Below are 18,437 nucleotides of genomic sequence, written 5' to 3' on the forward strand. Positions count from 1 at the left end.
TAAAATGTGAGGGAGGAAGAAACAGACTTTCTATGAAGACAACTCTTCCAATTTGTATTTTTTATTCAATTATGAATTCCAGCAATTACCCTACTTTGAATTTTTTTTTTCTATTCAGTACGCCTAATTTTATAAACCTGAATCCAGAACAAAGCTCATGTAAAAAGTGATGTGCTGGCCACAGGAATGCCTGCATATTTAGATCTACATTTAAGAGCATCTCTTTGCAACTGCACAGCAGCCAGTTTCAGGCTCCCCTCAATCCAAAAAACAAAAGGAACCAGCTCCTACTTTCTGAGTGAACAGCAAGCAAAGGCAGACCCACTTCTAGTCAGAAAACCAAAACAAATTCTGTCCCATGAACCAGTCGTTCACATTTATGTTGAGCAAAGTGGAGATTTTCCTTGACCTTTATTTTACAGGTGCAAATTGCATTGTTTCTCCTGATCAAAGCATTATCAAAGGCAAAATTTAAACCCTCAGATTCAACGAAGTATCATCTACTGGCCAAGCTTACACTGTAACCTTGGACTGAGCATTCTCCTTGAAAGGGAGTGAAGATGGATACTTGGTCCTCTGAAACAGTATAAATATTCAAAACTAATGCCCAAGCATCAACTACACTGAAGAAACTTACCTTGATATATTCTACTCTTTACCTACAGAAGAGAACAAACAAAAAGATTAGCCATAAAAATGATGAGTGAAAAATGTTATTAATATTCCCTATGGAAAAAAGTGACCACTTCCATGCAGGTTAAAGCAGCACATGGAAAACACATCTATCACTGCCAATGAGTGTTGAGTAACACTACAAACGAGCTTAAGCTGCTTTCTAATAAAAGCTCCCAGGCTAAAGCCCTGCTCAGAGCCTTAGTAAAGGTCTGTTTACTCACTCACTAAAGGGACGCCGGTAACTGCCCACAGACAATTTGCACAGAAAATGAAGCCATTTTGTATTAAGCTATTTTGTATCAAACCACAAACTGGCAAGCAGGAAAAAAACCCTTGCAAACACAAAAAAAAAAAACAACCTTGCATCTCAGTCGTGTACCCTCTAAAGCACGGGACAGGTGCTTGTTTCGAAATTAATTCCCATAAGAGATGACTTTCAGAAGCCTTTGTCTGCTGTTCTATTAACACTGGTTTTTGCATTTGAAACTGACCCAGTGTACTCAATACCAAAACGAAGCAAGGGAAAAAAACTATCAGTATTGTTACGGAAAAGATGCAGTTTTAGTTTATTTTTGTCAGGCAAATATGAAGCATTCCACAGATTTCTAGAGCATATAATATGAACTAAATTGTACAGCTGTAAAATAAATTTGCCTATTTGATTCTCATCTCTCAGCTCCCAAGGAAAAGCACTGCTATAGTTGAGAATTGGTGATAGACTTATTGTTGCACAGAAAATTATCCATGTAGGAATGAGGACAAATGGAAGAGGCTCTCCAATGAGAATTAATATAATGTTTTTAGGTTTCTAAATGCACTACTTGCAAGCAGCTGGACAACATGAAGTGTGGAGGATTAACTATTTGTTTTGGATATAGCCAACAACATGTTTATGCACATGGAAGGCTTCTCATTTCAAAGATATGCTGATCCTCTCCACAGCATTCTTTATTTACATCGTACTCCTCTATGTTGCTTTCGAAATTACCCCTCAGTAAATAATCTTCAATTACCAGCTTATAGAGAATGCTTCTTAGTACTACAACTTACTTAAGCTATTTAGCCCAGCATTTAGCTCCCATCAATGCTCTAAACAGAAAAAGTAAAACACAAAAGACTATATATTGCTTTGACTTCAGTAATGCTGAAACAGTTTAATGATACAAAGGACCATTCAGCTGGTGAAACATCAGTGGGCTTGCAAGCATGAAGTATACTCACTGACAGGCAGGTTCTCCAGAAAAATATAGCAAGTGTGACAATTCCCACTATGGCAGTCATAATAACGGGCTCCCATGGAAGTCCATGGAAATCAGGCCCAGGACGCATTTCCTCAGGCAGCGTGGCGACCAACTGCAAATCAACAGCAGTGACAGCTATGAGTGTGTTTTCATTAAATAGGGGGGTAAAACAAGCAATCTGACAGGTGCTTTTATTCCCCTCATAAAACCAGAGAACTATCTGGAAGTTTCTTGCAATTTCTCTGCAAACTGAAAATTAAGAAAACCACAGAGCAGCCTAGTGCTCATATTTCAGTGCAAAACTCTCGAGTACCAGGACACCTGGTAGTGACAGTCTGCTGGCAAAAAAACGCCACACCAAAATAAGTACACACTGATGTGCACAATTTGCGTTAGATAACACTGGTTGTTATTTGACCTGTTTCCAAATAAAGCTATATGGACGGAAAACTATAGAAAACAAACCCAAACAGTTTTACATCTGGACGTCTGTACCAATGCAGTGCAAATGGCTCAGATCTCCCAGCTGCTACCCCTGTCAGAGGGTCATATGCCGTGAGTCTCCTCCTCTATCTGGAGGTCAGAGAGCACCTGGGGAAGGTGCGAATGCTTGCTACAGGTTAAGGGGCTCACAGTGACATGGCATGGCGCTCAGGGAACAAACTGTGCGAGCCACACGGAAGCCGCTGCCTTCTCCCTTCCTTTCTTCCTACTTACCCTCTCTCTCCCTACCTTTTCCACAGCCGGCAGAGGGGGGAACAGACAGGAGAACGCACACCTGCCCCTGCAGAGTCCGGCCGGGGAGCGAGCTCTCTCCGCCATCCGGGGAGGCCGGCAGCGATCCCTGACGCCAGCGGCCGCCTCCGCTCCCGCGGGATTCCCCCACATTACGGGCTGGGGACGCGGAACGCCAGCCGCCCTCACGGTGGGGTACGCCGGGGTGACCGCCTCAGGGACCCGCCTCGCTCGGGGGATGTGTGTCACCGCCCGGGTCGGGCCACCGAAACACCTCCGCCGCGCCCGCCACCGTTTCCCTGCCCTCACCTGGAACAGCCTCCGCCGCCCCGAGGGCTCCTCCACCGGCCACCCGCTGCCGCCCGCGGGATCCATGGCGGCCCAGGAGCGCCAGGCACACGTCAGCCCTTCCTCCCTCCCTCCCTCCCTCAGGCCCCACCCGCCGCGCACCGCCCCTCGCAGCCTCCCCGCCCTCGCCCGCGTCACACGGCGCGCGCCGCCGCCACTCACCCGCCGCAGCAGCTGCCGCGCCTCGCCCAGGGCCCCCCGCCAGACGGCGCACGCATCGGCACCTGCAGGGCGAGAGGGGAGCGGCGTCACCGCACGGGGCCACACGGGAGCCGCCGCGGCCACCACGCTGGAGGACGGCCCCCGGTGCGCCGGAGCACTGGGGAAAGAGGCAGCGAGCCCTTGGGAAGTGCGCTGATATTCCACAGGCGGCGTTAGGAGGGGTGCCGCAGGACAGGACAGGGCTGTGCGGTGACACGGTGCCGAGCCTGCCTCAGGCAGAGCACAACACCCAGCTCCTCCAGCCGTGAATCAGAGCAGCACACACTCTTAAATTCCTAACCGCGAATTCTTCCGATCAGTTCCCAGCAGTGTTCACAGAACCATAGAATATTCTAAGTTGGAAGGGACCCACAAAGGACTTGTGGACAGGACTTGTCCAACTCCTGGCCCTGCACAGGACATCCCCAAGAATGACACCACGTCAAACTCTCCTGGACTCTGTCAGTACTCTGTAAGTATGGCAAAAGCTTTAAACCATCTCCAGCTTTGCCCTGGCCTGAATACTGCCCTCTCCTCTTGCTCCTTCTTCTGCCACACGTCTGGGCCAGCAGATTCCACAGCCACCTGCCCAGCCTGTTGCCACACCACGGAAAAGCAGCTGTGACCAGCCATTCTACCATCATCCACCTTGTTACTTCTCAACACTTCTACCAGCCCCACCTTGTTACTTCTCAACACTTCTACCAGCCCTCCTAAGAATTCCTGCCAAGCAGCATTTAACCACATTTGAGGAAAAAATGGAAAATGGTCAAAAATACAGCTGGACATCTGAATATTTAACCAGTAGGTTATCCACTAGCCATTTAAAATTTCTTAATTTTCTTGGCATTCAACCTAGAGCTTCCTTCAGATCTTAGAAGCTGCTCAAAAGCACTTGGCCCTGGAGATGGTACAGCACCTCAGCAATGTACAAAAGCTAAAGAAGATGTGCCTGGATTTTTCCTAAATGCTCAGTGGAGAGAGAATTATTAAGCATAATCAGAAGTGAAGGCAGAACAGCAAACTGAGAGTAGCACTGAAAATACAGTCAGATTGTTTCATACCAAAACAGAACCAGGCAAGAAGATAGTAACAGGATCCCTCCTTGGCATAATGATGAGACAGCACTCTAGCTCCAGAGGGATAAGGCCTCAGCCAGAGGGAGCCAAACATTTCTCCTACTCTAACACAGAGAGAAATTATTGAGCTGCCTGAGGGGGAAGCTACACACCACCTTTCCTGGAAAGTAATGTGGCCTGGGGACACGGGCTAAAAAAGAGGGCACACTATTCTGTGGGCTGTCCTGTCTACAGAAAGTGACCTTTAGGCTGTCAATCCCTGCAAAAGAGGATGAAACCTGGGCTGCTGGTGCGCTTCCAGGGATTTCTGCTCTTTCTCCACTACCATCCTGAGACACAGTCCACAAGACAGTCATCCTGAGACACAGTCCAAAGAGCTCTAACTCTGACACTCACAAGAGCATTTTCCTTTTTCCTACATTGCAAATCATAGTAGAAAAACTACTGTGCTAAATCTGTACAGCAATTGTACATAATATTGTACAGCAATATAGTACTGCCACTAGAGGGACTGTCGCCAATCAGGGAAAGCCATGAGGATTACAGCCACATAAAAGTATCAATGAAAACTCCTGCTATTTGCCTAAAAATCCTTTAAACCATGCATGTCTTCAAGAGCAAAAGAATAAAATAAGCCAATCCCAAATGGTTACCTTCAGCAATGTGTTCGCTGGCATTCTCTCCTGAATCAACTGACCCAAAGGAAGTATCTTCCAGGAGTGATCCTCTTTCACTATCATACCCTTCTTCAGCTTCTCTATTATCTGAGAAGCTGGCCTCTTCATGATCAGGTGAAACACTGACAGCCCTCTCCTCCTCCTCCTCAGTAGGCTGCTCTGGCCTCTTATCCTCAATGAGCTGCAGAAATTCCTGATTGCCCTCAACAATGGTATTCGGGTTTCTGGTGGAAACACTATCATATTCAGCCTCTTTTGCACCATCTGTGACAGACAAGGAGATAAGAATTAAGCACTGAGCTAATGTGTATTACTTACTCACACCTACCTTCAGTGAAATGCTGCATGTTTCTTGAACACTTTTAAAAGTGCCAAGCTTGTGTATTGCTTCCAGTATATTCTCAGTCAACTTTCAGTAACATCTAATTAAATGTCTGTATGAAATTCATGCAAGATATCAACCACTGATCTTGCAGTGAAACACTGCAAGGTGAAATATTTGCATCATTTGTGACCTTATCAAAAATCGCATACTTAACATGTACTACTGTAAGAGGAGCCTGACTAAAAGTGTATCTTAATATCTTGCACACTAACAGAAAACCTAGTAAGTTTGCAAAAGACTCTACCTCTGGTTCTTGCCCAATCAAAAGATGTTTGTTTGTTATTGCTACTTACGCACTCTTTTATGAATGTGGGCAAAAATATGATTATAAGGACATATGAGACTTTAGGTACCTGCATTTAGTACCTGCATTAATCACCAGATCTCTCATAATCAGGGGATGCAGAGGAAAAAAAAGCCCTCCACAAAATTCTGCAGATTAGTATATGTGAATCCCTGTTTCTTAAGGAGATACAGACTTGTCCTGAGTGGCTCCTTACAACCATATCCATGCATGGATCTCAATTATCTTACACAGAACTCAGTCCATAAGAACAGGTTGGCTGAACTCAATATCTTCCCTTAGGATTTGTCCCTGAGCCACTCTCATCACAATCCTAAAAATATGCATTAAAAATAAGCAAAATCCCAGGTTATTGAACAAGACCTCTTTAGATTCTACTCGCTCACCCTCTTCCTAAAGTTTCTCTGTGTTAGTGTTGCTTGAGACAGGGTTTTACTTCTATTTCATCTATTTATTAACTGGTTTAACATCCTACCTTGAATGTGCAGCTGGTCATCTTCCTGTTCTGGAGGAGAAGCAAGTGGGACACTCTCACCAGCAGATGAATATCTACTTCTTAATGAATATATTAACTCTTGAATATCATCCATCAGTGCACTCTCCTCATCATACAAATCCATCTCCTTCACCACCTCCTCCTTATTTTCTGCTACCCTGGAATCCAGAACTTTTCCTACAACATCCATAATGCTCGATTCTGAAAACTCCAGTATCTCATCCAGAGCTTTCTCAATATCTTCATTATTGTGGCTCAACTTCCGAGCAAGCTCCATCTCCACTTTCATGTCGTGGAACATGGCTTCAACCCTTACTACGTGCTGGAGCCCAAGGTACTTCTGTAGGCGCATCACGCGCTTTTCATCCAGGAACTCTCTCATTATTGAGAGCCGCTTCACAGACTCACTGAAGTCTGTTACCATGTCACTGGTGGCTTCTGAGCTATCTGTAGGGCTGGGGACAGATGCAGATTGCTGGTGGTTATTTCTTGTTTGCCCTAAATTTTGCCCCTCCTTTGAGTCTTTCTGTAAAATGCCCTCTGGGAGATGATCTGTCCTTTGGTCAAGGTCACTGCTCTCTTCTGTGTGAGGAGATGGGAAATTATGTTCATCCACAGCTGACGGTTCCTCAGGTTCAGAAGACTCCTCGTCAGCTTCCATGACATGTTGCATCTCATCCAATTTAGCATCTTTTCTTACTGATATGTCAATTTCTTTGTTCCAAATCACGCTTGCATTTTGCATGCTGATTGTTTTATCCTCCTTAGGGAATGAGTTTGTTTCCTCTCCTGTTCTGTAAGTAGGATTTGGGGTTCCTGAAACAGCTTCACTGAGTCCTTCTAATTCAGGATCTGTATTTTCACCACCTAGTGTATTACCCTGGGCATTTGCAGCTCTTGCTTGTGACAATTTTGCACTTGCTGCATTCTCATCTTCTAGCAGCTCATCATCCACTTGTTTCAGGTCAGGGTCATCTTCAGCATGTGGCTCTTCAGATTGCAATTCTGCTCTTTGTGTTGTTTCTTTAGCCAAATCTTTGCCAAGATTTCTGTCTGATCCTGCGCCCTCAGGATGAGCAGTTCCTTGACGAGTAAGATTATCTGTATTAGTGTTCTGCGTGGCGCTTTTTGATTTTTCTTCAGGGGAATTTTTCTCAGTGCTTTCTTTAAACACTGGCATCTTGCCAGGATTTCTTGTTTCATTCACATCTGCCTCTGAATACTCAGTCTCATTTTCCCATGGCCTAGGTTGCTCAACAGCTCCACTATAGCTTGGGTCTTCTTCCTCTGCAGGGGTTTCTTTCAGCTTTCTCTTTATTTCCAGTTCTTTGTTAGAAGAGGCAGGATTTTTATTTTCATGATCAATTTTCCCTAATTGTTTTAAATCTTCTTCATGTTTGAGAAGTTGTTTTTCCACAACGGGCATTTCATGCTCCACTTTCTGTCTCAAGAGGTCAATATCCACTAGGTCATCTTGAGATGCATTTTTTACTTCCTCCACTGGTTTGGCTGAAACATCAACTGGAGGCTTGTTCTCAGCTTCTCCCTTCTCCATTGTTTTCTCCCATGGTCTTTTGTACTTTAAATCACTTTCCAAGGACTCCTCCGAGGTATTGTCCTCAAACTGTTTCTCACTTTTCTCTATTGAAGCAAGTGGAACTCTTTCAGGACTTTTATTGATATCATCATCAAATGGTTCTGAATCATCTTCCTTGTTTTTAAGAAATGATTTGGACTCCGGAGCACTGCCTGGACTAGGCAAAGCGTGAGGATCAGGCACAGCTATACCTTTCAGTGCTGCAGAATGTGACTCTGTTTCATCAGGGAGCTGCTCTTCCAACTGTTCAGTTTTGTTGGCCTTTTCTTTTGAATCCAGATCACCTGTACCCACAGGCTCCTTTCCAAGGAATTGTTTGGAGAGATCCTCAGGCTGAGTTGTTGCTGGTGCTTCTCTTTTACTAATTAGCACAACCTCCTCCTGTTTCTCTTCTGTTTGTTTAGATTCAGACCTGTCTACACTTACACTGCCACCCGAGTTCCTGCTACTGCTGAAGGCATCCTTAAGAATTAATGCATCTGAATCACATTCCTCCCCATTGTCTCTTTGGTTATTTAGCTTTGTAGCACCCTTTGCATCTTCATCGGGTTTGTGATATTGTGACTCCACGTCATTGTTTCCATCATCTTCTAAATCCACAGGGGATGTAATTTCATCCTTTGCCATAAAAGACAGCAAAGGGATTTCTGCAGACTGATCTGCAAACTCTGGCTCCTCCTCTTCATTGTGAGGATTAATGCTCAAATCTTCATTTAAATCATCTTCCAGTGACGTTACAAGGCGAGTCACTTCATCATCTGATACAATAGCATCAGCAGTTGAGCCAAATTTTGTTTTTAAGTTCACAGAGAGTTCTCTGTTTAAAAGTGTATAGGCATTGACTTCTTTCTCTTGGTCAAGTTGGCTGGTTTCACCCTGAGGAATACTAGTGTTTTTGGTATTTTCACTTTCTAGCCCTTTTAATTTTCCATGTAGCATTCCTTTCAAGTGCTCATGTGCAATTTGATCTCCCTGAGAGTTTTCTTTGTGACTACTGACACTGGAGTCTTCCCCAGTATTTTCAGTTCCTTCTGTATGAGAATTGACAACTTTGTCTGTCAAGACAAGGTTTTCCTCTTCATCACTTTGCTCAAGATTGTCTGTCTCCAAAGCACCAAGGGACTTTCCTCTATCAGTCTGTTCTGCCTCCTTATCCTTCTCAATTCCTTCAGCTGGTTTTGTCCCTGGATCACTCGATTCAGTTTCCCCTTCATTTGCTATTGTATCTTGCAATGACTTCAGAAGTTCATCCACATTATAATTATCAAAGTCATCCCTTCCTCCATCAAAGCAAACAAAGTCTGTTTCCTGAAATGAAAAACAACATGCAGTCAAAAAATATTATTTCCTTTATAGCAGTAATGAGACCAAAAACATTTACCTACTTAAAGAGAGATGCAGCAGCAAAGTAAATTACATTAATCACATAGAATTAACCCCTTGACTCCTTAACCAAAGCTCTATTTGAAATCAGTGGAGGTTTTGCCCAAGGACTCATAAAAAAACCTAAATAAAGACGTTTTGCAGGAACAAAGTGTAAGGCAGCAATGGAGGTGGCAGTTTTACACTACACTCATCATGATATGTACTGAATGAAGAACAAGCCTATTGCTGAATGCCAGTGAACAGAAGAACACAAATGTAGCTAAGCTTGTGTGTCACAACCTCTGTTAACAGGTGTCCCCTTAAAGGACCAAGTCCTCCAAGCAGGAGCTCCCTGTCTGTCATGCAGTTTCTGAAAAATAAATAGAAGCAGTGTGAGACACAATTTCATAGAACCATAGAATGGCCTTGGGTTGAAAAGGGTTAAAAGGTCATCAAGGTCCAACTCCCTGCCATGGGCAGGGACAACTTCCACTAGACCAGGTAGCTCAGAGCTCCATCCATCCTGCCCATGAACACTTCCAGGGATGGGGCATCCACAACTTCTCTGGGCAACTTCTTTCAGTACCTCTAAAGAATTTCTTCCTAATATCTAATCCAAACCTGCTCTCTTGAAGTTTGAAGCCATTCCCCCTTGTAGTCCTGTCACTACATGCTCTTGTAAGAAGTCCCTCTCCATCTTTTTTGTAGGCTCCCTTCAAGTACTGGAAGACTGCAATTAGGTCTCTCTGGAGCCTTCTCTTTTCCAGGCTAAACAATCCCACATCTCTCAGCCTTTCCTCATAGCAAAGGTGCTCCATCCTTCAAATCACCTTGGTGGCCTCCTCTGGACTCATTCCAAGAGGCTGATGTCCTTCCTGTGCTGGGGACCCCAGAGCTGGATGCAACACTGCAGGTGGGGTCTTACCAGAGCAGAGCAGAGAGGCAGAATACCCTCCCTTGCCATGCTACCTTGGATGCAGGATTCACTCGGCTTTCTGTGCTGCAAGCACACCTAAAGCTACGGCCTCAAAAAGGCTTTACTGACACAACTCTGGAGTTGCTGCTATTAGTGCATGAAAGCCAGTCACGTGTGAAAAGGTTGCAGGACCAATTCCAGAATCAAAGGGCTGAGTGTACCCAGTTTTGTTTGCTTCTGACAGTACTTTAAACTTGGAAAGTTTGGGAAAAGAAGCCATTTTGATTACACAACAGAAGGCCTATGCACTAGCCAGCTATCAGGATGTGTAGAGTTCAATCCAAACAGATTTCTTTAGAAGAAAACCATAACATTTGAGAAAAGAAAGGTTAACACCCACATTTTGGACTGATGCTTTCACACCCATCCACATACAGAGCTGCACAAAGATTCTACCCCCCATACATACATGTGCACCTCTGCAAGTATGTAGCTGCTTACTAACAAAAAGTTACTAAGAATCACTAGTATTCCAAATTTCTTTCTTGGGAATTTTACTGAATGCCGAGGTAAGAAACAGTAAAACCCCCAATTGAAGAAAAAAACCAGAACAAGTAAGACTTACATCTGTTGGTAATTCTAGCTCCTCATTGGAATAGTTATGATTTATTTCAAGTAAATCCTTTGGAAAATATCCAAAATCACTTCCAACCTGCAAAAGAACAAACACGAATGAAAAACAGTAAAGAAGGTTTAGAAATGACATGACTATGTAAAAAATTGCAGGCACCATTAGCAAATATGTTGAACTGACTCTCAAGTATTCTAAATGAAGTTTAACACAGTGAATAAAAGAAGACCAGTGATGCTTTGTTTATGCCAGAGTTTTCACTGAGGTTTTACATTTCACAACAGCCTTGTGAAGCTGGTTTAAGTTTCACTGTTCATGTTTTAAAGCCTGACTTATAACAAATTATTAGGAGAGTTGGGAATAAATCCCAGGCCTTCTGACTCAATTGCTTTAACTGGTATTGTGCAGGCACCAGAAGCACCAAACACACCTCAAGGATTTTCTCAAGTAGCAAGCAGAAGAGGATCTTTGACTAATAAGATTTACATCCACGCACAATATTATAGCCCAAAATACGCTCACCTTGTAACTTATGGAAAAAAATTCTTAAAGCAGATTGTAGGGAAATGCAAAATTGCATCATTTTAAAATGCAGAAATAATCATTTAAAAACCTGTGCGGAAAATATACCCCCCCTCCTCTATGAAAGAATTGTTTCTCTTCAGTGTCTGACACAAGCAAAAAAATCAGTCACAGAATGGTGATTTTCAATGTGCTAAGGCAAGGCAAACAGTGGAAGACAAGAATCTCTTTTATCACTCACCAGATATGATCTACACAGAGTAATGTTCACACTTAAGAGTTCTGAGAATGGCTGTCAAGAAGCCAATATTAATAGCATGCAATCACTACCCTGATTAGATAATTGAGGTAATTAGAGTCTGGTGGAAATACCTAGAAAGGTACAAAGTTCCTAGACAACCAAAATATCTAGGAAAAAAAAGTGGTATTAAAAAAAAAGAAAAAAAAAAGAAATTAGTATCTAGTAAATAATATGTACTTCTCATTCAGATCTTACCTTGCATAGTTGATATCTCTGAAGTTAGTTACATACTTATTAAGAAACCCCACACTGTTCCCTCTCCACCTTTTGTAAATATATATTGCTCTCTTACTGAAAACAGATCATGTATGCATGATTATTATTGGGAATTATGTTTACTATTGGGAATTACCAATGGGAATGGGAAATTAATTTAGACAAGTCACATCAAAAGCTTGTCTTTGTGTAGTACACTAGAGTTTAATTGTAAATTGGCTTATTTTTCTCTCTAAACTTCAACTCTAGTTTTTAAGTGTCTTACTGAGAACAAAAGTTAGAGCTTCAAAGCCTCCTTACAGACTAATCTCTGTAACAACCATTATAATCAGGGATCACAATTTGAAACTCCTTTATTGCAATCCAAGCTGCTGACCATTCATGTCCTCTGTAGTGACCCAGTTTGCCACTTCTGTGGTTTACAAGCCATATGGGATCTGCCTGCCCAAAATTTCATCTGCTTCTCTCCTTACAAGTCCTCTCTTATAAGGGAAAAAAAAGCCTCATTGTGCAAATAAAACAAACATTCATTCTCTACAGACATGACAGAGGAAAGGGATTATCAATGCCAAGTGTATAAGGGAGAAATAACCACTCTCTTCCCAGCTAAAAAGTTGTGCATGGACAAAACACGTGGCATGGCTGTGTGTACAACATCTGCCTCCCCTGGTGCCCACATGTCACAGGCAGCTGCTGCAGATTCACTGGCCAAGAAACCACACTCTCACATCATCTATCAGAAAACAGACAGCGGGGGAAGATGATGTTCAAGTCTTTTTAATTTTAAAGTCCACATCCCTAAAGCACAGGTAACTAAAACTTCAGAACACAGGGCAAAGAAGAACTGGTTTGCACCTGCTGAGCATTGGCAGTGTTAAGAAAACACAGTATTGCCCTGACCCTCTGAGTTCTCCAGAAATATTGTCTTTCTGGTTTACTTAATTTTATCCATCCTGTCTTCTTTTCTACTAACCTATATACAAGGTTTGAAAACAAGCAAACAAAAACAAAACAAAAAAACAACACAAAGAAGCCACAATCTGCAGTTAAGTCCATTTCTTGTAATATGAGGCCAGAAATGGTTTTTTTCAACCTTGAATCAAAAGTATTAAGTTCATCCCCTTGCCATAAGACAAAATAACAACCTTAAAGTGTCTTTGACAAAATGTTTTGTGAAAAAGCAGCAGGTTTTTCTTTGAATGATCTGAAGTACTTCTGGAGTTTTGGATCCTGCTAAAGTGAGGGCAGAACACAGGAAAAATGCACAGGAGTCTATACAACAACTTGATGGTGTAAGCAACACAACATTGATACTGAAGAGGAGACTGATTTACAGCAGAACACTGTGGAGAGGACAAGAGCACCAGATATGCTCTATCTTTTGGCTTTGGGAGAAAAAAATCAAGCACTTTCCTGCAACTGATGTATTAATGAAATTCATAACATAAAATGACTATTAAATAATGGTCATAGAGTATTTTCCAAGCACTTGGCTTTGCTTTACTATTGAGGTTTAGAGAGCTCTGCTAAAAACTACAGGCCATATAATGCACAGTATACATATTACAGCTGAGTTCCAGAATTTTGTCACATGTAAAATATCCAGTGAACATAGTGTGTGCTCTGTAAGCAATTTAGTATTCATGACTGGCATCACAAAATAAAGGAACTATTTTGTCAAAATACAATGTGTTTGCTGGCACAAGGAAAAAAAAAATCAGCAATGGCTCGAAAAGGGCGGAGTGAATTAGAAAAGCAAAGGCAAATAAAGCCTAGTCCCAAATGCTATAGATTTTTCAGCCTTGGTGAAAGGCTCCTTTTCTTATCAGATCATCTCCCTTCAGGTCAGAAATACTATTGTGTTTCTCATGGCTCCTTCACATTGATTTTGGAATTAGAATCTGTATTTACAACTTGTTTAAAATAAGCCCCAGGTTGCATTAGTTGAAGCTTCTCATACACATATTCCCCTGACCTCTGCTCACAACTGACAATAAGAACTCCAGTAAGCCCTTGATTTCATAGCTTCCATTCTGCCCTAATAAATCCTCTCACAAAAAAACTTTGGGGAATGGAAAAAGGCAGCATGGTATATGGATGGGATCAAATAATGCACACAAAGCCCACATGAAGTCACGCAATGAGATCCCAAAAGGGCCATGGCAGAAGGAAGTATGCCTTCCATGGCACTGGAATTCTTTTGATGGCAGACCTCACTGGGTAGCCTGGTTTTAATTAGCGAGCAGCAGCTTGCCCCTGGCTCCAAGACTTCACACAGCAGGCATGGCTGGCCTGCATAAATCAAGCTGCCCAGCCAAACCTGGCATGAGAAATCAGGCTGCCCAGCCAAATCTGACACAGAAAGTCACGGTACAGGAGAGACCCCAGTGCTGTATGTGAGTCAGGGGCAGCTGTGCCAATGCCCTACTCAAAATGGAAAGGCAGGCACCTCTGACCCCACTGCAGTGCTTCCACGCTGGTTGTTGCAGATTTATGATTAATGCAGCAGCAGTCAATCCAAGAGGGATAAAAGAAATAAAGGTTATAGCTACCAACCAAAAGGAATCAGTCTGGCAGCACTGCCCTAAAAAGAGCATGGAAAATCATGTAACACAGTTGAAAAATGACAACAAATAAAATGGAGCTTGGCAATTCTTTCCAACCTGCCAACTGCAGCTTTTACTTTAAACTCAAAGCAAACATCCTTTTAACTTGGAGACACACCTAACTGTTGCATGAGCTGCCTATCAGTGAATAATTAAACTGAATATTAACTCAGCAATTACCTTAACCTGCTGTCTGATCTTGCAGCCTACATTATGCCTTGTTAGAGGATGCAAAATTGGCCCCATGCTGCTACTCTGCATCTCAAGAACTGGCAGCCCTGGAAACCTGTACCAACTAATTACCCAGATTATTTATGGTACAGTACATGTCAGAAGGGAATTACCAGCATGATAGAATTATTAACTCTTCTTTAACCACGTGCTGCAGTTTTTTTCTGTTCACTTCTGTATCGTTTTAATTGGATTCAGCTCCTACTGAGAGCTTGGCTGTCCAAGTGGTTACAGATACATCCCGATTTTCACTAAACCACTGGCCCCACAGTCAACACCCAGGTGTGGTTTCAAGCACCTGAGACCACTGTCAAAATTGTTTATCCTTTATAGAAAACTAGACTAAGAAAAGAGGTTGAAGTAAACAATTTAGACACTAAAAAGGATGTAGGGGAAACATGGGGAGGAAGCAACAGGGACTAGGTCTAAGCAACTTCTGGATTGCTAACACTTTCAAGGGAAGCCCAGAGAAACTGCTCTTCCTCCATGGTATCTCAGTTCTGCCTCTGCCAGGCAAATAAGGTGCTTATGAAAGTCGAGAGGAGCTTCCTATGAAGTAACTGCAAGTATGGTGATGTTCCTTCCCCATTAGCAGAAGCCTCTCAGATTGTCCAAGGACGATGACTCAGACAAGGCCACTACTCTGCAAGGTACAGCAGAGCTAAGAGAGACAGACCTTTTAGAAATCAAATTTACCCTAATCCTTTCTAGTTTTACTACTCATTTTTTCTCCAACTCTGCATGCAGCTTAGATAAAAAGGGGAAGAAGGCAGATGAATATTAGGATGAGAAGCACAATTAAACCATGCACATGCAGTGATCTTTAGCAGGATTACAGAGTGCAGTATGAGACCACGTCATGGGAAAACACAAGCACAGGCTTAAGCCTCCCTAAATGGGAAGGGAGGCTTACCTTCCAGGTGGCCCTGTAGCCACCACCACTGACAGTGCTGCAATAGGAGGTTTTCAACACAAAGGCAGTTTTCTAACAGTTTTTAGAGACATTAGAGTTGCCCATTTTTCATAGCACTCAGGTTTGATCAAACCTCATCCTATTTCCCACCGGCCTCGTGACAAACCTGCATTCTCTGTGTTATTTAGCCATGTTCAAAACTCCAAGCATTCTCTTACGAGGCAAAACGAATGAAAACCGATTACCAAGAAGAGAAAACAGAAGAAATGCTCTACAGTACTTACGCTTCCAGCCCAAAGCTCAGTGGATTCTCCTATTAGTTTATAATATACATAAACTGCTTCTCCTTTCTTAAAATTTACAAAACGACAATCCGGACCTTTAAAATCCCGCACGGCCTTCCCTCGGCACATTAACACTGTCCAAAGAAAACAAAGAGAAGAGTATGACTTTAAAAATAATTTATATGAAAAATGTCTTTGCTAATTGGCAGTAAACAAGACCTCGAATGCACCACTTCGCTATTTTCCAGACTGGGTCAAGAGATAAGAAAGTAAATTGAAAGTATAACTAAGAAATTAATAAATTAATAAAACTATAACTAAATTGAAAGTATAACTAAGAAATTTTTAGCTGTAACTAACACAAACAAGCCAAGTTATAACTAAAAAAGAAAAAAAAGGCAAGTTATAGCTAAAAAAGTAAAGCAAGCACTCTAGTCAAGACAAGGGTTTGACAAAGCGCGGGAGAACTACACTTCAGGGGTGAGCTATGAAGCTTATCATTAATGTTAAATCAGAAAGACGACATCTGTGTCCCAGCGAACCGGTCCTGAAATTATGCCAGAGAACACCCAGAGAGCGGGTTTATCGTGAGAGGGCTCTGCGGCGGGGGAAGGGGGAATCACACAGGGAGCAGCGAGGATCTGAAAACTTGGCCGAGTAGAGAGGGACGGCGCGCGTGGGCGTCGCGTTCCCGTTTTTTCGATTCTCCCCAGTTTCCGTGCCAGAGCCGGCGGAAGGAACGAGTTTAGGGAAGAGCCTCTGGGAGGCATCTTCGCCCACAACTCCCTCGCCGGGGCCGTGCCCGCCGCCCCCACTCACTGCTGCACTCTTGGTCGGCGCAGCGCTTGCGCTCGGCGAAGCGGCGGCCCAGGTCGGGCGCGGCGGCGGCGGCAGCGCAGCGCGGGCTCGGAGGCGGCGGCGGCAGCAGCAGCAGCAGCAGCAGGGCGAGCAGCAGCCGGGGCTCCGGCGGCGAGGCTGCAGCCATGTCGGCGAGCGCCGCGGAGGGAGGGAGCCGGGTTGGGAAGGAGGGAATAGACACGTCAGCAGCGGCAGCGGGAGGGCGATGTGGTGGAGGAGGGACAAGCCCAGCCCCGCCGCCGCCGCAGGAGGAGGGTGGTGCACTCACTCCCTGCCGGCGGCAGGATCCCGATCCCGAGGAGGCAGCGCTCCTGACCGCTGCGCCGAGCAGGAGTCCGGCTACCTTTTCCGCTTTGCAGGCCAGAAAATAAAGAAGGTCCTGCTCCTTATTTGTGCGGGTTTCTCCAGATGAGGATCGCAGGAGTAATAAGAACCTATAGAAAGGTTGTAGCTGCCGCCCTGTAAAGACACGACACATCCGAACAAGCGCTTGGCTGCTCTCCCTCCTGCCCCGCGAGCAGTTCTTCTCTCTCTCCTGGGGAGAAGCAGCCGCCACTTTCCCGGTGACCTCCGGCAGTCTGAGGTTACACCTGCGGTGTAGCGGACGGAGGAGCTCATTCAGCCGTGATCCCACTGGGGAAAGTGCGGGGTTTCACAGCGAGCAGCCGAAAGCGCAGCATTCCCCGACAGGCCTATCCTTGCCCTTCTGTAGCTGCAGCTTCCACTTAATGGTACATTTTAAGTGTTGAGTGTTTGCAAGCCGAGATATGTACTGCTTACAAGTATGCCTGCATTTACCATTGCCTTTTCTTCACATCCATCACCTTAATATTGCCTTACAGATCTAAAATGGCAAAATGACAGCAGAAGTCTCAATGCAGATGAACAAAACGTCTCTCTTTTCCTTTTCAGACCCATGTTATTTATTCAGCACAGTAGCCTGAGTACGCAAAAAGAATGAAAGATGCAGGTAAGAAAGGACAGGTGACATAAGGGAATCCTCTTTCTGGTGAATCAAATGACTACATTTTTTGTATTTTTTTCTGCTTCTCAGAGCAAATTCTGAAGCTGCTCCCAACATGAATAGGCACTCACAGAACTGATAGTCAAGGTAATTTTTTTTTGTGCTTGTCAAAGCAGCTGAGGGGTTTTTCCAAGAGCTGTAAAGAGCCCTTTTAAATGCTACATCTCAAGACTTCGCAATTACTGTTGCTAATTGCATGTGTTCCTCTTGCATCCTCATGCCTATTGATTTTTGCTCCAGACTGTCATTTCCACAGTCACAAGGCCTTAGATCCAGGCTTAGTTACTGCTGTGTAATCTCTGAAAAATATGTGTTTCATTTTCAGCCCCCACCTAGAGCAGTTTAATATTTTAATCACACTATGAAAAAGTGTCAAGGTAGAAACAGGTGTTGGTACCTCTGCCCAGCATCCCACAGACACCCTGGTATTTCTTACAGTCCTGTGTATCCCCAGGAACCACATGCTACAGGAATGCAATGATTCATTCACCCAGTGCTCATATGTGTTCTCCAGGCCTAGAGCAGTATAGCAGCTGTAGCCCTCCTGCAATTTTGTTGACATTTTTGTGTTTCACATTTTAGAGAATGAGGTGATACCTATTTGCCATCACAGATGTTGGCTGATTAAAAGCTCTTAGGAAAGCCTAACTCAGAAAATCTAGAAGTTTGTCACAATTTACAATATGGAAGCAAATTCAATCAAGTCCCATTTTAGGATAATTGTGTGAGTGAAAGATAAGCATTCTTTCCTCAGCATTAATAGTTCCTGTTGTGTAATGCTCACAGTATTAGGTCCAATTTCTTGTGAAGAAAAAGCTGTTTGGTTATTTTC

At 43.6% G+C, this 18,437-nt stretch overlaps 1 protein-coding gene across 2 annotated transcripts in view; it reads right to left on the reverse strand.

Annotated features, from left to right (window-relative positions):
* The window catches only part of MIA3 (MIA SH3 domain ER export factor 3), a 30,832-nt gene extending 14,073 nt beyond the window's left edge, over positions 1-16,759 (reverse strand). Inside the window, exons 1-8 of one of the 2 annotated variants that reach the window (XM_005495357.4) lie at positions 16,543-16,759; positions 15,724-15,857; positions 10,645-10,731; positions 6,121-9,046; positions 4,933-5,220; positions 3,162-3,223; positions 1,897-2,028; positions 638-659 (exon numbers count right to left, since the gene is read on the reverse strand). In XM_005495357.4, coding sequence (XP_005495414.1) covers positions 638-659; positions 1,897-2,028; positions 3,162-3,223; positions 4,933-5,220; positions 6,121-9,046; positions 10,645-10,731; positions 15,724-15,857; positions 16,543-16,708 — 3,817 coding nt within the window. In that variant the 5' untranslated portion in view covers positions 16,709-16,759. The remainder of the gene's footprint in view (positions 1-637; positions 660-1,896; positions 2,029-3,161; positions 3,224-4,932; positions 5,221-6,120; positions 9,047-10,644; positions 10,732-15,723; positions 15,858-16,542) is intronic. The other variant, XM_014272956.3, reaches the window with a different exon arrangement.
* Between the last annotated feature and the right edge of the window lie 1,678 nt (positions 16,760-18,437).

Source organism: Zonotrichia albicollis, chromosome 3 (assembly GCF_047830755.1).
Source record: "Zonotrichia albicollis isolate bZonAlb1 chromosome 3, bZonAlb1.hap1, whole genome shotgun sequence".
NCBI classification, from domain to species: domain Eukaryota; kingdom Metazoa; phylum Chordata; class Aves; order Passeriformes; family Passerellidae; genus Zonotrichia; species Zonotrichia albicollis.